Source organism: Macrobrachium nipponense, chromosome 7 (assembly GCF_015104395.2).
Source record: "Macrobrachium nipponense isolate FS-2020 chromosome 7, ASM1510439v2, whole genome shotgun sequence".
NCBI lineage: Eukaryota > Metazoa > Arthropoda > Malacostraca > Decapoda > Palaemonidae > Macrobrachium > Macrobrachium nipponense.
Genome location: NC_061109.1, coordinates 111,722,886 through 111,741,628, shown reverse-complemented (window position 1 = coordinate 111,741,628; position 18,743 = coordinate 111,722,886). Strand labels below are relative to the sequence as shown.

Genomic DNA, 18,743 nt, shown 5'->3' with positions numbered 1-18,743 from the left:
TGCTTGTTTATTAAGATTTTTATATTTTTCTGTATTGTTGGGAGGATTATTTGTCTCTAATTCCGAATTATTGTTCATCATATATGGTTCCATTGTTACGATACTGGAGTTTACCAATTCATTTTTTGTTTTTTTTTATTTATGCACTCTATTTGGTTTTCTGGCTCTGCTGCTTTACTTGGAACAGGGTGTTCCTTTGTATCATTTATAGCACTTTCACTACTTGTGGGAGTACCAAGGAAATTCGGGAGTGACGTGCCAATAGTCATCAACTGTGCCGGAGTTTTTCCATCATGGGGCCCAGGGGTACTCAAATTATTTATTTTATTAATCATAAATTTGAGATGAGATAATAATAATTAAAAAAAAATCTTGAAAAGATATCATTGGTCCTTTGCGAAGTTAAATCTTCCGCCAAAGGCACAAGTGAGAAAGGACTCCCAAATGTCCCCATCCCAACCCTACCCCAAAAGGGGATGGCATAACATGATTAGTATGGCCCAAGTGTAAGCAGAACCCACTTGCTAGGACTAAGAGTATTAAGATAATACAATTATCCCCATCCTAATCACATTATGGGCAAACTGGATAGAATGCCGAGAGTTCTATTCCTGGAACCAGGCCCCCCCTTGGAATCCGTGGTCCAGCTCCACAGAATAGTTTCACCTGAAAAACAGGTCCGAACATTGTCGGGTAGATGGATCTACCACAGTTCTCACTATTCAGCTTCGGATTTAACTCCATGTTAAGCCATATATTTTCTCATTTACTTGCTTTCAAAAATTTTGGCAAAAATGGAAAAGTCCACAGAAGTTAACTCGAAAATATATAATGTCATATGGGACTCTTGGGTTCGAACCTGGGAAGAGATTCTTGAGGTTCGAGAGCCCCCTCACCACGTCAAGGTGGTCCCATAATGAGGGGGATCATCACCAAAACTTGTGTTGACACTGAAGCGGAAGAATAAGAAGAAGAAGGAAATTCTTCCGTCTTTTCCCCTTGCATGTTTGTTATTATTCTCAACGCTTGCAATTTTCCCCAAAAATATGCGTGTCATGAAATCAGAAAGCATGGTTGTATAGTATGCTGGTACATCAAAAAAGGAAGAGTGGAAGAGTCTTGGTGTTGGCCGAGGCTGTGACGTCCGCACTTGACAATGCGAGAGGCTGCTGTTGTTATCCCTGTATGTACAGCAACATTAACCCAAATTGCTGAGGCATTGTATTACTATCTGTCTCTCTACAGATGTCGAAGTATTCAATACCCATTCAATGAAGATCAGAGGTAGACGGGACATCCATAGTGAGGGAACCTAGACCTTACCTTACCTTACCTTACAGACCTTACAGTTCGTTCGGGTTGCCCCAGATCCCTCAGTGTGAGGCACCTCTAATGTCTACCAGAGAGTTGCTATTACATCTTCCGGTATATTTTGCATCTTCCAATCTTGGATGGTCTGGGATGCAGTTTAGATATTTGTCGAGCTTATTCTTAAACACATCTACGCTCACTCCTGATATATTCCTAAGATGAGCTGGCAACGCATTGAATAGACGCTGCATTATCGATGCTGGTGCGTAGTGGATTAATGTCCTGTGTGCTTTCCTTATTTTTCCTGGTATAGTTTTGGGCACTATTAATCTACCTCTGCTTGCTCTTTCTGATATTTTTAGTTCCATGATGTTTTCCGCAATTCCTTCTATCTGTTTCCATGCCTGAATTATCATGTAGCGTTTTCTTCTCCTTTCTAGACTATATAATTTTAAGGATTGTAGTCTTTCCCAGTAGTCAAGGTCCTTAACTTCTTCTATTCTAGCTGTAAAGGACCTTTGTACACTCTCTATTTGTGCAATATCCTTTTGATAGTGTGGGTACCATATCATATTGCAATATTCAAGTGGACTACGAACATATGTTTTATAAAGCATAATCATGTGTTCAGCTTTTCTTGTTTTGAAGTGCCGTAACAACATTCCCATTTTTGCTTTACATTTTGCCAACAGAATTGCTATTCGATCATTGCATAACATGTTCCTATTCATCATCACACCAAGGTCTTTAACTCCTTCCTTATTTGTGATTGTCTCATTATTAGGTCCCCTATATGAATATAGCTTTCCTTCTCTGTCTCCATAATTTATTGATTCAAATTTATCAGAGTTAAATACCATCCTATTTACCTCTGCCCAATCATATACTTTGTTAAGGTCTCTTTGTAGAGCGTTCCTATCTTCATCACAAGTAATTTCTCTACTTATTCTTGTGTCATCTGCGAAACTACTCACTACCGAATCCTTAACATTACTGTCTATGTCTTCAATCATAATAACAAACAGTATTGCAGCTAACACCGTACCTTGTGGCACACCGGATATTACCTTGGCTTCATCCGATTTCTCGTCGTTTGCAATAACTATCTGTTTTCTGTTGTGTAAAAATTCTTTTAACCATCTTCCTACTTTATCCACGATATTGTGTTTTCTAATTTTCTTCGCTAACATATTATGGTCTACCTTGTCAAAAGCTTTTGCAAAGTCTAGATAAACCACATGTTTCATTTCCGCTTTTCATATTTTTGAATATGTTCTCACGGTGGACTAACAGTTGGGTTTGTATACTTTTTCCGGGTACGAAACCATGTTGTCCTATATTAAACAAATTATTTTTTATTAAATGTTTCAAAATATTTTTCTTCATTACCCTTTCATACACTTTCATAATATGTGATGTTAGACTCACAGGCCTATAATTACTTGCCTCTAGTCTTGATCCACTTATGAAAGAAGGGGTAATATATGCTAACTTGTGCTCATCATAAATCTTGCCTGTATCTACACATTGTCTTAATAATATTGCAAGTGGCTTTGCGATAGAATGAACTACTTTAACAAAATAGCAGAAACTCCATCAGGCCCTGCTGCAGCTCCATTTTTAATTTCATTAATAGCCTGCACAATATCAGCTTCATTAATATCTATGTCAGCTAAATATTCACTATTTTCATCCCTTACTTCTATATCATTATCTTCATTATCTATTCTAGGGGTGAATTCTCTCTTATATCGTTCTGCCAATATGTTGCAAATTTCCTTTTTTTCATTCGTTAATCTCCCTTCAATTCTTAGAGGGCCTATTTCTATTCTTCTTTTATTCATCTTCTTCGCGTATGAGTATAATGGTTTGGGGTTTTGCTTGATATTTAATAGGGTTTTTTCTTCCAAGTCCCGTTTTTCATTTTCTTTTGATTGTATAATCTTTTGTTCTGCATTTTCTATCTTACTTTTTAGTTCTATAACTTTCCGTGCATTTTTTTCTTTTGCAAGACCTTTTTTCCACTTTCTGATTTTCTGGAAGAAGATCCTTCTCTCTCTTGGTATGCATGACTGATGTTTACTTTTCTTCTTCGGTATATATTTATCCACTATTTTCTCTAATATTTTATATAATATCTCCGTATTTACCCTTATGTCATCACTTACAAAAATGTTATCCCAATCTTTGTTTAATTCTTCATTTATTTCTGACCATTTTATATTTTTACTGTAGAAGTTGTATTTTCCATATCCTTCCCACTTTTTCATTTCTTGCTTATCTCTGTTTTCACTTGCTTTGGAATGGACTGTTAATTCTATGACATTATGGTCTGAAATACTCGCATTATAAACTATCATTTCTTTAACATAATTCAGAGGGAAGAGAGACGTCATAAAGCGAAACAACTGCCCATCTAAGGTTGGTACTCCTGATAAGCCTATTGTCGACCGCACACCCACCATCAACTGTACCTCCGTATCTGGAACAAAGAACAAGATGGCGATGCACACCCCTAAAGCCCCACTAGATGCATCCAAGATATGAATCCATAGATGAACTAGATGGGATATGAAATATCAAGTGGTATAGGTGGCAAAGCAACTGAATCTAAACATAGCTTTCCTGCACCTATGACCTACTACACTTTGGCTGAGGCTCTGTGTACTCCGACGTTAAAAAAAATGGAGATACCCAAGCGTTCACCTGCTTCTTCGAGATCCAGACATATCTTATTGAAGCATGAAAAGTCTCCAAGTTTGTAGTGTCGTCCGGAAATCTCAAATCAAACCAGGGGGCATACTAAACCGGCTTTAAAAAGGACGAAAGCAAAGCACATAATCTTTTGAAGGCAGTAAGAGAATAACTAACTTAGTCACAGGTTAAAGAGGGGTATGTAGGTGGCTCCACATGACTTGTGATCACACACATATGCCAATAGTCCCTTGCAAACAAAATTTTTTAACTATCAGTGTCTAGCTGGCGCCAGAATATTTATCCAAACATTAAGACATAGGGTTTGTTTCGTATATGAACAAATACGCTTTTATGTATAATGACAGGATGAAAAGCCCTTAGATGCCTATAGAATTTTTTCTACCTGGCTACTATTGTTATCAGTAAGTTCAAAGTTTATTAGACATTGTTTTCATATCATATTTCTTTGTTCTACTATTTTACTTTTTTGTCTCTTTACTCTGACAATTTGCATTATTCACTCAATGTTTTACCTTATTTTTTCACTTTTACATTACACTAAAACATAGGCTTAGACAGGTACTATATAGAATTAAAGCATGTGAATAAGTGCTAAAGGGAAGATCATAAAAATGGTTTAACATTTCTCAAGTTTGACTTTATGACAGAAAAATATATTATGGGCAATCTTCATAATTAGGAAAATGTAGGTGGCAATAAGTTTCTTTGAATACTTAGATGAGAAATAATATTTTTGATCAGCTGAACCTTAATGATGCAATTTACAGAAGAATACTAATTTAACAATAATATTCATTAACCAGAAAAATTACTATGGTAAACAGTTTTATTTAGATGCAATCCCTTATCTTGAGAATGTTTTTATTACTTTTTACCTTACATTAACACAAAATAAAAACATACTAACCGCCTAAATGAGCGAGAACCTCTATCATCATCTCTTCCTCTCCCATTACTCCGTCGAGCCTGTCAAAATAAGTAACAGTTTCAAGTTTTGAAAATTCAGCTTCTTTTAACAATACTAAAAAATCCTAAACATTGTAAAAGACACGAGAGAGAGAGAGAGAGAGAGAGAGAGAGAGAGAGAGAGAGAGAGAGAGAGAGAGAGAGAGAGAGAGAGATTGTCTTACTATGTTTATTTGTAATTGAGCAGCTGAAAAATCTGTCATAGGAAGATGAGGATATAATTAAATGATACCATCCATCAGGATCACAAGGCACAAGACCGAGGTAATCAAGTATCACTCAGAATATTTGATTTGCTTATACAGTGGGGCATCGCTTATTCACGGATCAGTATTCACGGATCCAGTTAATCACGGGTTTTTTCTTGGACCGTTTCTCATGTTACATCACTGGTATGAATCGCTGCATCACGGGTTTGTTGTGTTGCGTATGCTATGTTTTTCGGTAGGCTAACCCTCGGCCGTGGTCCGATAACTACCAACATTCATTTAAAGACTCATATAATGATATTAACTGACAATAAAGGTAATAAAACCATTCTCACCTAATATATTATTGTCCTATCTTCGAAATAAATAGCCTATTCAAGGTTTATGTACGACGTTCATTGGTAGGCTAAGCGTAGTTGCAGTGTGATACCACCAACGTACACAAACATTCACATTATGATATTAACTGACAATAAAGGTAATAAAACCATTCTTACCATATATATTATAGTCATATCTTCATAATAAATTAGCGTATTCGAAGAATAATTCCACATCATTGCACTCAACTTATCGTCGGAGTGGCCAGCCACAAAATGTAAGCATATACCTTTACGTACGAAAATGGTTTATGTATACGGTTGCGTTCAAAGCGACATTTTTTGTTTGATAAACTTTTAGAAATTTTAATAGTAGTGGTAGTGTAATTACAGTAGTAATAACATTAAGGCTAAAATTAATTCGAACTTCATTATTATTTTGGCAGTATTCGTATATAACTTCTCTGAACAATGAAGTCATACAAACGCTATTTGTCATAGATTATCGTAAGTATTGCTGTTTGTTATTGGCGACGAAGCGTAAACGAAATACATAAAAGCATTTTTTACCTTATATATTATCGTCATATCTTCATAATAAAAAGGCTATTCGTGGAGTAATTCCATATCAGTGAAATCAATTTTATCTATGCGAGGCCAGCCAGCTAACAAAATGTACGTACGTATATGAAAATCAAATTATGGTAGCGTTCACAGCAAGATTATCTTTCGAAATTTTTATAGTACTATTCATGCTACGTAGTAATAATGTTTGGAATATACGTAACATTAATTTTCAATACAAAATATCATCGTTATTTTGGTAGTGAATAATAGTTTAGAATTATCATACATACACTGCATTGTTTAAGTCAACGCGTTTAGGAAAAACATGACATAGAATCGACTTTGCGACTTCGTTCACTTTGATATTTTTAACGATACAATAACTATCATTTGTACTACTAAAACCATCTTCACATAAGTAATTTTTCGTAAGATATGTGTTGTTACAAAAGCTAGCTTATACATAAAAGGCTTTTATAATTTAAGTCATCTTAGATATACATATGTACCCAAACTCATTGTGGGGAAATTTACTACTGTTTCCTCGGATATTGAAATACTTTAGCATCATTCAAACACTTTAATAATATAATGCATAAATACTAGGCTATACATATTTACATCGTATACAAATACTACATACAGTTATATACACATACTTTTATATACAAAGTTAACAGTTATATACACATACTTTTATATACAAAATGAATCATATGAGTAGTGATCAGACGAAAGCTGTGCACTGGACTACGTACGTACTACTTGGAAGACAATAAAACAAACAAAAATTTGTTGTTTTTTTTGTTAGTCGCCGGGATAGATTAACATTTTTCCAGAGATTAAAGAGCTGAATTTTGTTTTGAAGGATGTCAACCGCGTTAGTAAATAGGTATCATCTTCTAAGGAATTTTTTTTTTCTTTCTTTTTGCGGAAGAATCTTCAAGCCATTTTGCATTCAAAGTAATGAGAAGGAATCATTCTATTCTTCATGAAATCAGTAAAATACTTACACTAATAATAAAAACTAAAACTACGTACTGTATGCAAAACGCATACATCATCGTTAGCTTCGTGTGTGTAAACGTTCATTCTAAGAAATTACAGAGTAGTATAACTAACACCTGATTGGTTGGTTGGTAGCCATGGAGATCTGTTATCCAATAACTGCCCTCTGCTTCTGTTCTATTTATAGACATATGCCATGGATGGCACTAGGTTTGAACGTTACCATGTTCGTGATTTTCTGACTGCTGACGGCAAAAATTACTCAATAATTTTCTTTATATAATTATTCTTTCGTGAAAACAATAATATAATAACGCGGTTGACATACCTTCAAAACAAAATTCAGCTTTTTAATCTCTGGAAAAATGTTAATCTATCCCGGCGACTAACAACAAAAAAATTTTGTTTGTCTTATCTTCCAAGTAGTACGTACGTAGTCCAGTGCACAGCTGTCGTCTGATCACTACTCATATGATTAACTTTGTATATAAAAGTATGTGTATATAACTGTTAACTTTGTATATAAAAGTATGTGTATATAACTGTATGTAGTATTTGTATACGATGTAAATATGTATAGTCTAGTATTTATGCATTATATTATTAAAGTGTTTGAATGATGCTAAAGTATTTCAATATCCGAGGAAACAGTAGTAAATTTCCCCACAATGAGTTTGGGTGGCATATGTATATCTTAAGATGACTTAAATTATAAAAGCCTTTTATGTATAAGCGAGCTTTTGCAACAACACATATCTTACGAAAAATTACTTATGTTGAAGATGGTTTTAGTAGAACAAATGATAGTTATTGTATCGTTAAAAATATCAAAGTGAACGAAGTCGCAAAGTCGATTCTATGTCATGTTTTGTAACTTTAACGTATAGTGGTATGAAAAACACCAGTGTGTCGTAGCGATGCGTCATCAATATAGTGGTATGAAAATACCAAATGGTGTTGTAGCGATATGTAATCACAAAGTACAAATCCTTTTCCCGGACCATCCTCAGAATTTTACGACTCTTCAACTTCAAGATCGATATGGTGAAATATATTATATAGTCATACTTATTGTTAAAATTCACAAGTTGAACAGCAAAACATTATTATATTTTGATTGTTATGTACATATATTTTTTGTGTTTTTAACGGAATGTTTGTTTTGAAAAATAACAAATACCTATTAGTGAACATATGGTATTAATTGTCCCACTATTTTATTATAGGTGATCTTAATTATCTCACATTCATTTAACAGTATTATATTAATATTTATTTAAATAAACTGTAATTAATAAATAACAATAATGAAAAACATAAAGGGAAAAAATGTTTTTGCTGCAGTAGTGGTGTTTGTTTGATTATGCATCTGACCTCTCATTTCCGAAATCTGAAAAATTCCATAAACCGAAACATCGGAATGTGTGTACTGCACATTTTTTTAAACACGCACACAATGTCTACACATTTATCTGGATACCCGTTGGTTGAAAAGGACAAAATTACAGTTACGTACGTATTTATTCCTGAGAGAGAGGAGAGAGAGAGAGAGAGGAGAGAGAGAGAAGAGAGAGATTAGAGAGAGACGAGAGAGAGAGAGAGAGAGAGAGAGAGAGAGAGAGAGAGAGAGAGAGAGAGAGAATGATTAAGGACTCCAAGGCGTGTTATTTTTACAATTATTTTATTATCTTGGGATTTTTTTTTTAATCTTGAGATTTTCTATTTTATTCTCGAGATTAATAAGAAAATTACCGTAAATTGACTAGCATCAGCACACATCTGAATGACTCGGCCATTAGCAAGCTAAACCACCAACCTTATGAACTTGCATGATACATGAGATACATGACAAAACACAAAACCACTGTTTATTGGTGAAAATTTGGGGGTCGCACGATATGGGAGATTGCACGTTATTCGAGTATATACGGTATGTGATTTTTTTTAGCCTTTTATGGAACAAAATCTAGCAAGAAATTGCCATTCCCAGTTGGCAACACTGGCCTACTCACGTCTGTTTGTTGTTGTTATGAAATGTGGTGTGCGGCGCGTTCTTTAAATTGTACCCATATAAACGAGTTAATTATGTGGCATCCAAAAGCCCTGATTCTTTTACTCTAATGGGAAAGACGCCTAAAGGTCAGATGAAGGTTTTTACGTGGAATATACTATTAACGTGTTGTGACGAAGGGAAGAGATGTTTCGCTGCATACTGTTGGTAGCATTATCGTTATTCTTATTCTTCTTCCTAGCTTAAACCCATTTTTATATGGGGTCGCCATTACGAATGAGTCGTCTCCATCGATTTCTGTCTTGTGCCTCGTTCTCATTTATACCTTTCAATTCCATATCTTCCCTTACACAATCACGCCATCTCTTTCTTGGTCTTCCCTTCTTCCTTCTACCCTGCACTTCCATTTCCATCGTATGTCTTCCAACATGACGTTCCTCCCTTCGTAACAGGTGTCCATACCATCGAAGCCTTCCTTCCTGTATTTTCTTCGATATTTCAGCTACCTTTGTTGAGCATTATCGTTATTACCTATAGTATTACTGGATTGCACTGCAAAATCGTCGCCATCTTTTATCAACATAGATTGTTGGTGAGTACCCATATGATTTACATAATTTTGATAGTTCTCTTACCACTCATCCTCTCTTTCCTTGTTAAAAAAAAAAAAAAAAAAAAAAAAAAAAAAAAAAAAAAAAAAAAAAAAAAAAAAAAAAAAAAGGCCCACCATGCGTATGTAGGCTTCTAGCTGTAGTAATCCCTAGGCTAGTAGGCTACATATGTACAGTAGTACATATACTACATTTATTTTTTAAGGCTAATTTTGTACAATAACTTTAAAACTGTCTTGAATTTAGTTTTAGGTGATAGTTGAAAACATATTTGGTGTTTGAACTAGTAGGCAGTTATAAACATTGGAATAGTGGTCTTGGGTGGGTTAACTATTAAAGTAGGCAGTTTTAAGCAATTTTTGAGGGGGGTATCAGGATAACACGGGTATTTACTTATCACGGGGGGGTTCTGGGCCCTATCCCCCGTGGATAACGAGGCCCCACTGTATTACAGTATCAAGAGAATAGGCAACACCAAAACAATACCCCTCCCCCCATTCAATTTATAGCAAGCATTTATTGCACTGCACAACTCAGATGGTAGTGAAGATTCTTTACAGTATCCCTTTGGTTCCAGCTGCAATGTCCTCCGCTTTTTAATTTACATGTTTAAAGTAGTCAGGCTAAACCACTAAGCCAAAATACTACTCTTATCAGACATGCAACGAGGCAACTCTTTCACTAGCATGTTTTAGAAATGGACTGGTTGGAATATTGGACTATTCTCTTATTTTGGTACCCACTCAGATTTTGTCAAACTTCTTTGGAGCCATGAATGGCAATTTGCTCCCAATCAGATTTTGCTTTTTCTGTGTTGCCTTCTGGGTAATCACTGCATGGAATTACAAATAATCAAATCTACATGCTCTTTTTCATAGCAGTGCTGAACAGTACCAGGTTCCTTTGATTACAGATCAACCAGTCTGATTGCTTCTGCATCAATAACTTGAAATTTTTTTTTTCTTTTAAATCAAATATCGTACAGGCAGGCCCTGGTTATCAGTGATCTGGTTTATGGAGCTTATCTAGCGCTTTAAATCTGCAATTTATGGCACCATAACGGGCAGCTTTTGTTATCAGCGCCATAAAGTGCCAATAATAGTTTTGGCTCCATAACATACCTAACAAGAGGCGCCATGAACCGCGGTTTCGGTTTATGGCGGCTCTCATTTATCAGTGCCCCGCTGGTAACCGGGGACTGCCTGTACTGCAAAATTGGCCTCATTCCCCTAGTATGACTGCAATTCATATGTTCGTTATGTTTTCGAGATTATTTCTTGGCAGTCACCATGTTTCACAGTAACAAACTCATACCAATTATGGAAGCCACAAAGAGACATCAACATTATTTTGATACCAATGATTATGAAGATATGCATTTCTAGAAACAGTAGAGACTAATGTATAAAGATAAAAGTTGTTCATAGAGATGTGGCATTCGAAGTCTTAATTTACAAAGCACTGGGCCAGTTCCAGTCAGGTAGTTTAGGTTATTTTCATATATATTTTACAGCACTTTACATCACTTTACGAGGGGGATTTGCTCCCCAGTCAAGTATGATTCAGCACACCCTAGTTTAGGCTACGATGTGCGCCTGTACTTTGCAACTGTTTTTGTGCTTCCCAGCCAAACCGTTTCCTAGTATGTTCCATTACTGAAGATTTGTTAGGGTGCAATTGCTGATGGCATTAGAATACCTGTGCCAATCCTGACATTTTCTAAGAAATTAGCCAATACACCAAATTTGTAACTAATTTGTATTTTTCATAACTAACAAACCTGAGGTCTTAACAGTTAGGATTTACTAGCGCCAAGCTGGAAACCGGTAGAATTAAAATTACACTTGTGAGATCCAGGGACTAATGGCATCTATACCAGGTCACGGGGCATGTATACCCAGAATGCCCACGGCTACCTGTGACCCATCAGTTATATTTCTAACCCAGTTTAGACTGCTAGAGGGGTGGTTCGAGGTGGGCCTTTAACTGTTAAGACCTCAGGTTTGTTAGTTATGAAAAATACAAATTAGTTACAAATTTGGTATTTGTTCATACACGAAACAACCTTCGGTCTTAACATTAGGATAGACTTACTATTGGAGGGAGGTAAGTCTCTATAACTGACTGGGAGTTTGCCCAACCTTATCCATTTCCGAATATATAGGGAAATTCTAGAGAATGGACAATGAACCTAGGACCAAAGATATAAGCGGATCTATTGGTTTCCTCCCACTGGGTGTAGATACCATTCTACTGTTTACTCTTGTCCCTTGCGACTGGATCCACCTTCACCCCTCTTTTCCTTATTATCCAGAGGGGTGTGTTGTTGCTACTGAAAAGTATATCATCAGCTAAGATAGCTCACAGTATGGCTGACCATCTCACCTGCATCTAGTCCGTTCCAGCACATGACGGTACTCTCCTTCATATTGCCCATAGTTAAAGGAGTAGGAAGAAAGTAGTAAAGAAAAAGACCAGTCATCCCATTCATTCTACTTTCATACCTTCATCTTAGACTAGACGCAAACTGACCCGCCAGGGGCACTGGATGAACTATATCACTTGTTGGGCCGCCACCACTGGACCCAAGGAAAAGGTGTCCAAGGATCTATGGGCAACATCTTTCAAATAAAATGAGGTGAAAGTTGTTTGGCGCTTCCACACGCCCGCTTTCAGAATTTTATCCACAGACATGTTCTTCTTAAAATGCCAGGGAAGCACTCACACCCCTGAGTCATGAGCTCTAGCCCCCACCTGGCTATCTGACCCTCTGTCCTTCTGCAGTATAAGCATTTCTGATCGTCTCCCTTAGCCAAAATGATATTGTATTCTTGGACACTTCCTTCTTGTTCCGTCCTGTACTTACGAACAACCTCTGGCCCCCACCCTGGCCTGAGGTGCCTTGTTCTCTTTAAGTACTCCCTTAGTGCCCTGACGGGGCACAGGAGCATTTCAGCTTTGTCGTTGTCTACAAAGTCTGCCAAGGAAGGTATGGTAAAGGAGTCGAATCTGCCGTCTACTATTGTTGGATTTTGGGTCTTTGCCATGAATTCTGGGACAAACTCACACACCATTGATCTCCAACCTCTCGAGTGCTTTATGAGATATGAGAGGCCATGTAGCTCCCCCACCCTTTTGGTTGAAGCCAGGGCCAATAAGAAGACTGTCTTCAGGGTCCAGGCTCCTATCCGTGGACTGCCTTAGTGGTTCGTAAGGGGTTTTGTCAGACTACTCAGTACCTTGGTCAGATCCCAACTCTGGGGCTTTTAGCTCCTTTGGTGGGCATGACTGTTCAAAAGCTCCTCATCAGCAATGGCCAACTCCCATGAAGACGATATGTCCACTCCTTTCATTCGTAAGACTGAGGCTAGAGCAGCCCTGTACCCCTTCACTGCAGATACAGACATATATTTTCTGTTCTGAGATATATCAGAAAGTCTGCTAACTGCTGAATAGTGGTACCGAGTGGAGACACGTTCCCCCTACGACACCAATCACAGTATGCTTGACCACTTCCCTTGTATACTGTCGCAGATGATTTTCTGATATTACCTGCCATCTGAGTTGCTGCTTTCTGCGAAAACCCTCGCTCTCGGAGGAGATACTTGACAGTCTCCACCCGTGAAGCGATAGGGACTTCACCGACTGGTGGTACCGCTCCACGTGAGGCTGACACAGAAGGTTGCTCCATGGAGGTAACTCTCTTGGCACATCTACTAGGAGTTCCAGTAGGTCTGGAAACCACTCTGCTTTCGGCCATAACGGGGCTACCAGGTCATCTTGAGGTTCTGAGACCGCATTACCCTGTTCAGAACCTGACGGATTAGACAAAATGGAGGAAATGCGTACACGTCCAGATTGTCCCAGGGGTGTTGTAGCGCATCTTCTGCTACTGCCTCTGCGTCCGGGACTACTGAACAATACACTTCCAACTTTTTGTTGTACCTGGTTGCGAATAGGTCTATGATCGGTCCTTCCCACAACATGAGCATCCTGTCCACTACCTGTTGGTGTAGGGACCACTCCGTTCCCAGAATCTGATCCCTGCGGCTCAACTTGTCGGCCACTATGTTTCTTTTTCCCGGAATATACCTGGCCTTGATGTCTACCAGGTTCTCTATAGCCCACTGGTGAAGTTGAACTGTCATCACATGTAACTGCCGAGAAACTAGGCCTCCTTGCTTGTTTATATAAGCTACTACTGTGGTGTTGTCTGACATCAATACCACTGAGTGTCCCTTTACTCTCTCCCTGAATTCTTGTAGAGCCAGGAAAGCTGCTTTCAACTCCAGCACGTTTATATGGAGTTCTCTGTCCTTGCAACTCCATTTTGCTGACACCATCAACTCCTCCATATGGGCTCCCCAGCCTTCTATGACGCATCCGAGAACAGCAAGAGGTCTGGGGAGGATTGTTGAAGGGGGACATCCACTGTCAAGGGATTGTCGTCGTCCACCCACCACAGCAAGTCCTTTCCTCACTTCTGCCGACAAGGGAATTTGCTCGTACGGGTGATCTACTGTTGGTGACCAAAACTCCTTCATCCTCCATTGTAGGGACCGAAGGTGTAGCCTTCCTTGTGGTACTAGCTTCTCCAGGGAGGTTAGGATTCCCAGCACCACCTGCCACTGTCTTGCTGGCTGTGTCTTTGCTTTCCCAGAAAGGCATTCACCACTTGTTTGCATTTCTGTACTCTTTGGTCTGTCGGGAATACTTTGGCTTGTGTTGTGTCTATCACCATTCCCAGATATTCCAAACGTTGACTTGGATCCAGCTGCGACTTCTGCTGATTCACCACAATACCTAGGCTGTGACAAAGCTGCAGGAGGGCCGCCCTGTCCCTGAGTAATTTCTCCCTGGACTTTGCTATCACCAGCCAATCGTCCAGATATCTTATCAGCCTGATCCCCTGAGCATGCGCCCACGCCGACACGAGGGTGAACACTCTTGTAAAAACTTGAGGAGACGTTGTCAATCCGAAGCACAGGACCTTGAACTCGAAAGCTTTCCCTGCAAGACTGAAGCGGAGAAATTTCCTTGAAGACTGATGGACTGGTATCTGAAAGTATGCGTCCTTTAGATCGACTGTCAGCATAAAGTCTCCGATTCTGACTGCTTGTAGAACCGTTTTCGGAGTTTCCATCTTGAAACTGGTTTTTCTTATAAACAGATTCAGCGTTGACAGGTCTATTACTGTCCTCCACTCCCCGTTGGCTTTGGGTACCAGGAAAAATCCTGCTGTAGAAGCCTTTTGTCGGACTGCATACTTGTTGCACAGCTCCTTTTTCCATCATCTTCTTCACTTCGTCCTGCAGAATAGTGGCCTTCTGAGATTTTGTGTGGGCATAAGTGACGTGGGGTAATGGTTGATCTGTCAGGGGCGGGGTTACCTCGAACGGAATCAAATACCCGATCCTGAGAACATCCACCACCCACTGCTCTGCCCCTAGTTCCTGCCACACCTTCCAGTGATTTGCCAGGCCACAACCCCCCACTGGTGTGGCCGAGTGATGGGAGGCGCCCATCCTATCTTCTTGAGCCTCTCCCCCTTCCCCTATTGCCCCTTCCTCTGTGTTTCTATTGTGGAAAGGGCCGATGAGTTATCCTCTTTGGGGAAGAGGGTCTTGTGACTCTATTAGGGATGCTATGGTCTCACTGGTTTCTTTCGAGACATCTGCTGTTGTCTTCCCTCCAAAGGAATAGTTTGACTGTTAGAGGTTTTCCTAACTGCCTGTTGCACCAACCTATCGTTAGTGTCCATCCTTCTTCTATCTATCGCTTCTTCCAGTATGACCTTTGGCAACAGTAGTTGCGATTCCAAGATATCCCCATTCCTCATTGCTAACAGGGAATCCAAATCCACATTGCGGCTTAGTCTAGCCAATGCTGCATCTCTCCTCATTAGCAGGATATTTGCCCAAACATTGGCACTTACGTTTGTCAGGTACGCAATCGCCTTGGACCCTGACTGTAGTAATCTAATGAACAATGGTTCATCCACTACTTTCCTTGTTGCTTCCGAGGATGCAATTTTCGCCACTGCTGTTGACCAAAGGTCTAACCAGGACGCAGCCTGAAAGACAGAAGAAGCTGTTGCTTCTAACGTGGCAGCCTCTTGGTACGTCATCGAAGGGCACTCCATTTTAACCTGATCCAAGGTTAATCCAGGCCTTAACCTTACAACATTAGGGTTCATTTGTCTAGACAGCAAAGGGACCTTCGGTGTCGTATAATATTTCCTTTGCTTTATCATTGGAGGGGGAATAAATTTAAATGATCTATTAGATCTTAAGGAATTATCCCTCCCTGCAATCTTTGCGTTACGTGTTGCAAGACCGATTCCGCATGACTCGAACAAGGCAATTCATACGACACCTTGGTATCCCTCTTTAGTCCAAACGCCATGTCAATTCCAGGAGGAAGCATACTGGCCGGTGTTTCTGTCTTCTCCGAAAGAGGCTATTGAATTGACGAATCAAATCAATAACCTCTGCATACGAGGCCAGAAACTCTTGGTTTTCTCCTTCCTCCGGCTCTAGTGTACCACTCTCCGTCACGAGAGATGTTGTCTCGCCTCTATCTTCTGACAGACGGCCCGGAATTCCACGGCCGCCTGCCCCTACGGCCGCGGCCTCTTTGATCTTCGCTGGCCGCTGTTGGCTCGATCCCAGATAGTCAGCAGGGTGGGAACGAGAACGTCTCACTCTTTCTCTGCTCACGGATCTAGAGCGAGAATCTCGTCTAGATCTCCAAGATGAAGGCTCCCTTAAGACAGAGGTAAGTTCGTCTTTATTAGCATTGGCATCGTTTTCGAGCGTCGGCGAGCCCGGCCTCGGCCTTCTATCCAGACGGACACTGCCTTCCACGAACGTATCCGCCGAGGTTGCCAACTCTCTATTATTCGTACTTTTAATAGGAGCCTTATCGTCCTTCGTACGTATTTTGAACGGCCTTACCCCCCCCCCCCCCCGGGCGAAACTGGGACCTGCATTCCATCCTCTGCTGCACCTTTCGCCGCCAACGTCGATTTTACCAGAGGTATCGCAGTTTTTGCGATCTGAACTGGCAACTCCGCCTCGGCCGCTAGCTCGCCGGCCGTCACCTCTCTCGCTTGTTCGGACTCTTGCGAACGGCTTCGTCTGGCAACCTTGTGCTTAATAGCCACTGATTTTCCGACCTTCTTGCTGACTTGGAAATGACAGTCTTCGTCCGAAGAAGAGGAAGAATTGATTCTTCTCCTCTTGGCCCGAGGATCCGCTAGGAACTCCCGAATCCTCCTCCAACGCTTGACTGGCGCTCGCCGTGACGTTATCGGACTTAGCGATGACGCCGAACTAGAGGAAGAAGACGAAGAAGGCGAATCACACTTTTTCTTTTTGTCTCTTATTCATTCTCTCCTCTATATCCTGTAACTTCTGCATTACAGTTTGCATTGACGGATCAGAAGGCGTATTAGCGTCTGGGTGCAGCGAAAAAGGCCGAGAATCGGTCTGTGACGTCATCACGCCTGCCATCTCAGAGTGTGACGTATGTTGTGACGTCATCCCTCTCGTAGGGAGAGACTGAGAGGTTTCTGCTGGTAACCGCACGTTTGCTGCCAAATTACCTCCCACGTTCTGCATCGCTGTAAATACTGAGTGGGATGGTGAAGCAGCGGCATTAATTCCCATAAATTGCAAGCCCGGGGGATGAGGAACATTCAGCGCTGCCGGACCCTGCTGGAACCGTGACGTCATATAATGCGCAAGCAGACCCTCCAAGGTTGGTACGCCTGGTAGGCCTAGCGCTGACCACGTACCATCTAACCTATGCGCTTGAGTAGCAGGAGCCTGGAACAAAGATGGCGGATCTCCCCCTCTACTTGCTGGGAACAAAGGAGACTGCAATTATTCATAAAATTACCCAAGGCCCCTCCTGACGTTTCCGATACAGAACCGCTAGGAGAAACCGAAGGGGTATGAGACAATTCAAAAGCAGGTGGAGAAACATATGGAGCAGCCTGGTTTATTACCGATACAAAAGAAGCCGGTAAGGTTTGGTCATCCAAAGATGGCGTCACCCCCTTTCTTTTGTATTGGCTTTTCCCATAGACGTTCTTCCACTGTTCCACCGACCAACCGCGACAAACAGAACACGGATTAGTAACCGTACATACGTTTTCCCTGCACCTACTACACGGATGAGGATCCGTCGACACCGAGGTTAGGAACCTAGAACAAGGGAAGCCACTGACTCCTGGGCATTTCCTTTGTCTCCTCTTCGAAGTGGTAGACGATCCCGATGTTGAGGCAAAATTCTCCATCATACCACGTATACACTCTTACCACACACTGATCACACTTGGAGAAAGAAAAGGAATGAAAAATAAAAATGAAATGGATAAAGAACGGGCAAACTGAAAAACCGGCTTTAAATGAGACAGTAACACGTCTTATCTTAAAGGCGGTAGGAAAATAACTGATGGGTCACAAGTAGCCGTGGGCATTCTGGGTATACATGCCCCGTGACCTGGTATAGATGCCATTAGTCCCTGGATCTCACAAGTGTAATTTTAATTCTACTGGTTTCCAGCTTGGCGCTAGTAAATCCTAATGTTAAGACCGATGGTTTGTTTCGTGTATGAACAAACACAGATTTCCATAGCGTTCTTTCCTCTTTTTTCCAATGCCAATTCTGACTTTTCTAAGAAAACACCCAATACACGTAGGCAGTTAAGTTGCCATACCATTCTTTCCCTCTTTCCTTTAAAAAGTTTACTTTACTTGGCATTTCCAATCTCAAGTAGTCCAAGTGGGAAGTAATGCCGTAACTACCTTATACAGGCGGTCCCCCGGGTTACGACGGTTCCGGCTTACGACGTTCCGAGGTTACGACGCTTTTTCTTAAATATTCAATGGAAAAATCCGTCCTGGGGTTCGACGCTTGTTCCGAGGTTACGACGCTGACGCTTCCGACGCTCCGAGTTAACGACGCTTTTAAAAAACGCATACTATGATAAAAATCCTTTATAGTTTAGCACAGT

The 18,743-nt window shown here is 40.3% G+C and overlaps 1 protein-coding gene across 1 annotated transcript in view; it reads right to left on the bottom strand.

Moving 5' to 3' along the window:
- LOC135217385 (peptidyl-prolyl cis-trans isomerase sig-7-like) overlaps positions 1–18,743 on the bottom strand; it is a 68,827-nt gene that overhangs the window by 32,660 nt on the left and 17,424 nt on the right. Inside the window, exon 2 of the mRNA XM_064253228.1 lies at positions 4,937–4,995. Within this exon, the coding sequence (XP_064109298.1) occupies positions 4,937–4,995 (59 nt within the window). The remainder of the gene's footprint in view (positions 1–4,936; positions 4,996–18,743) is intronic.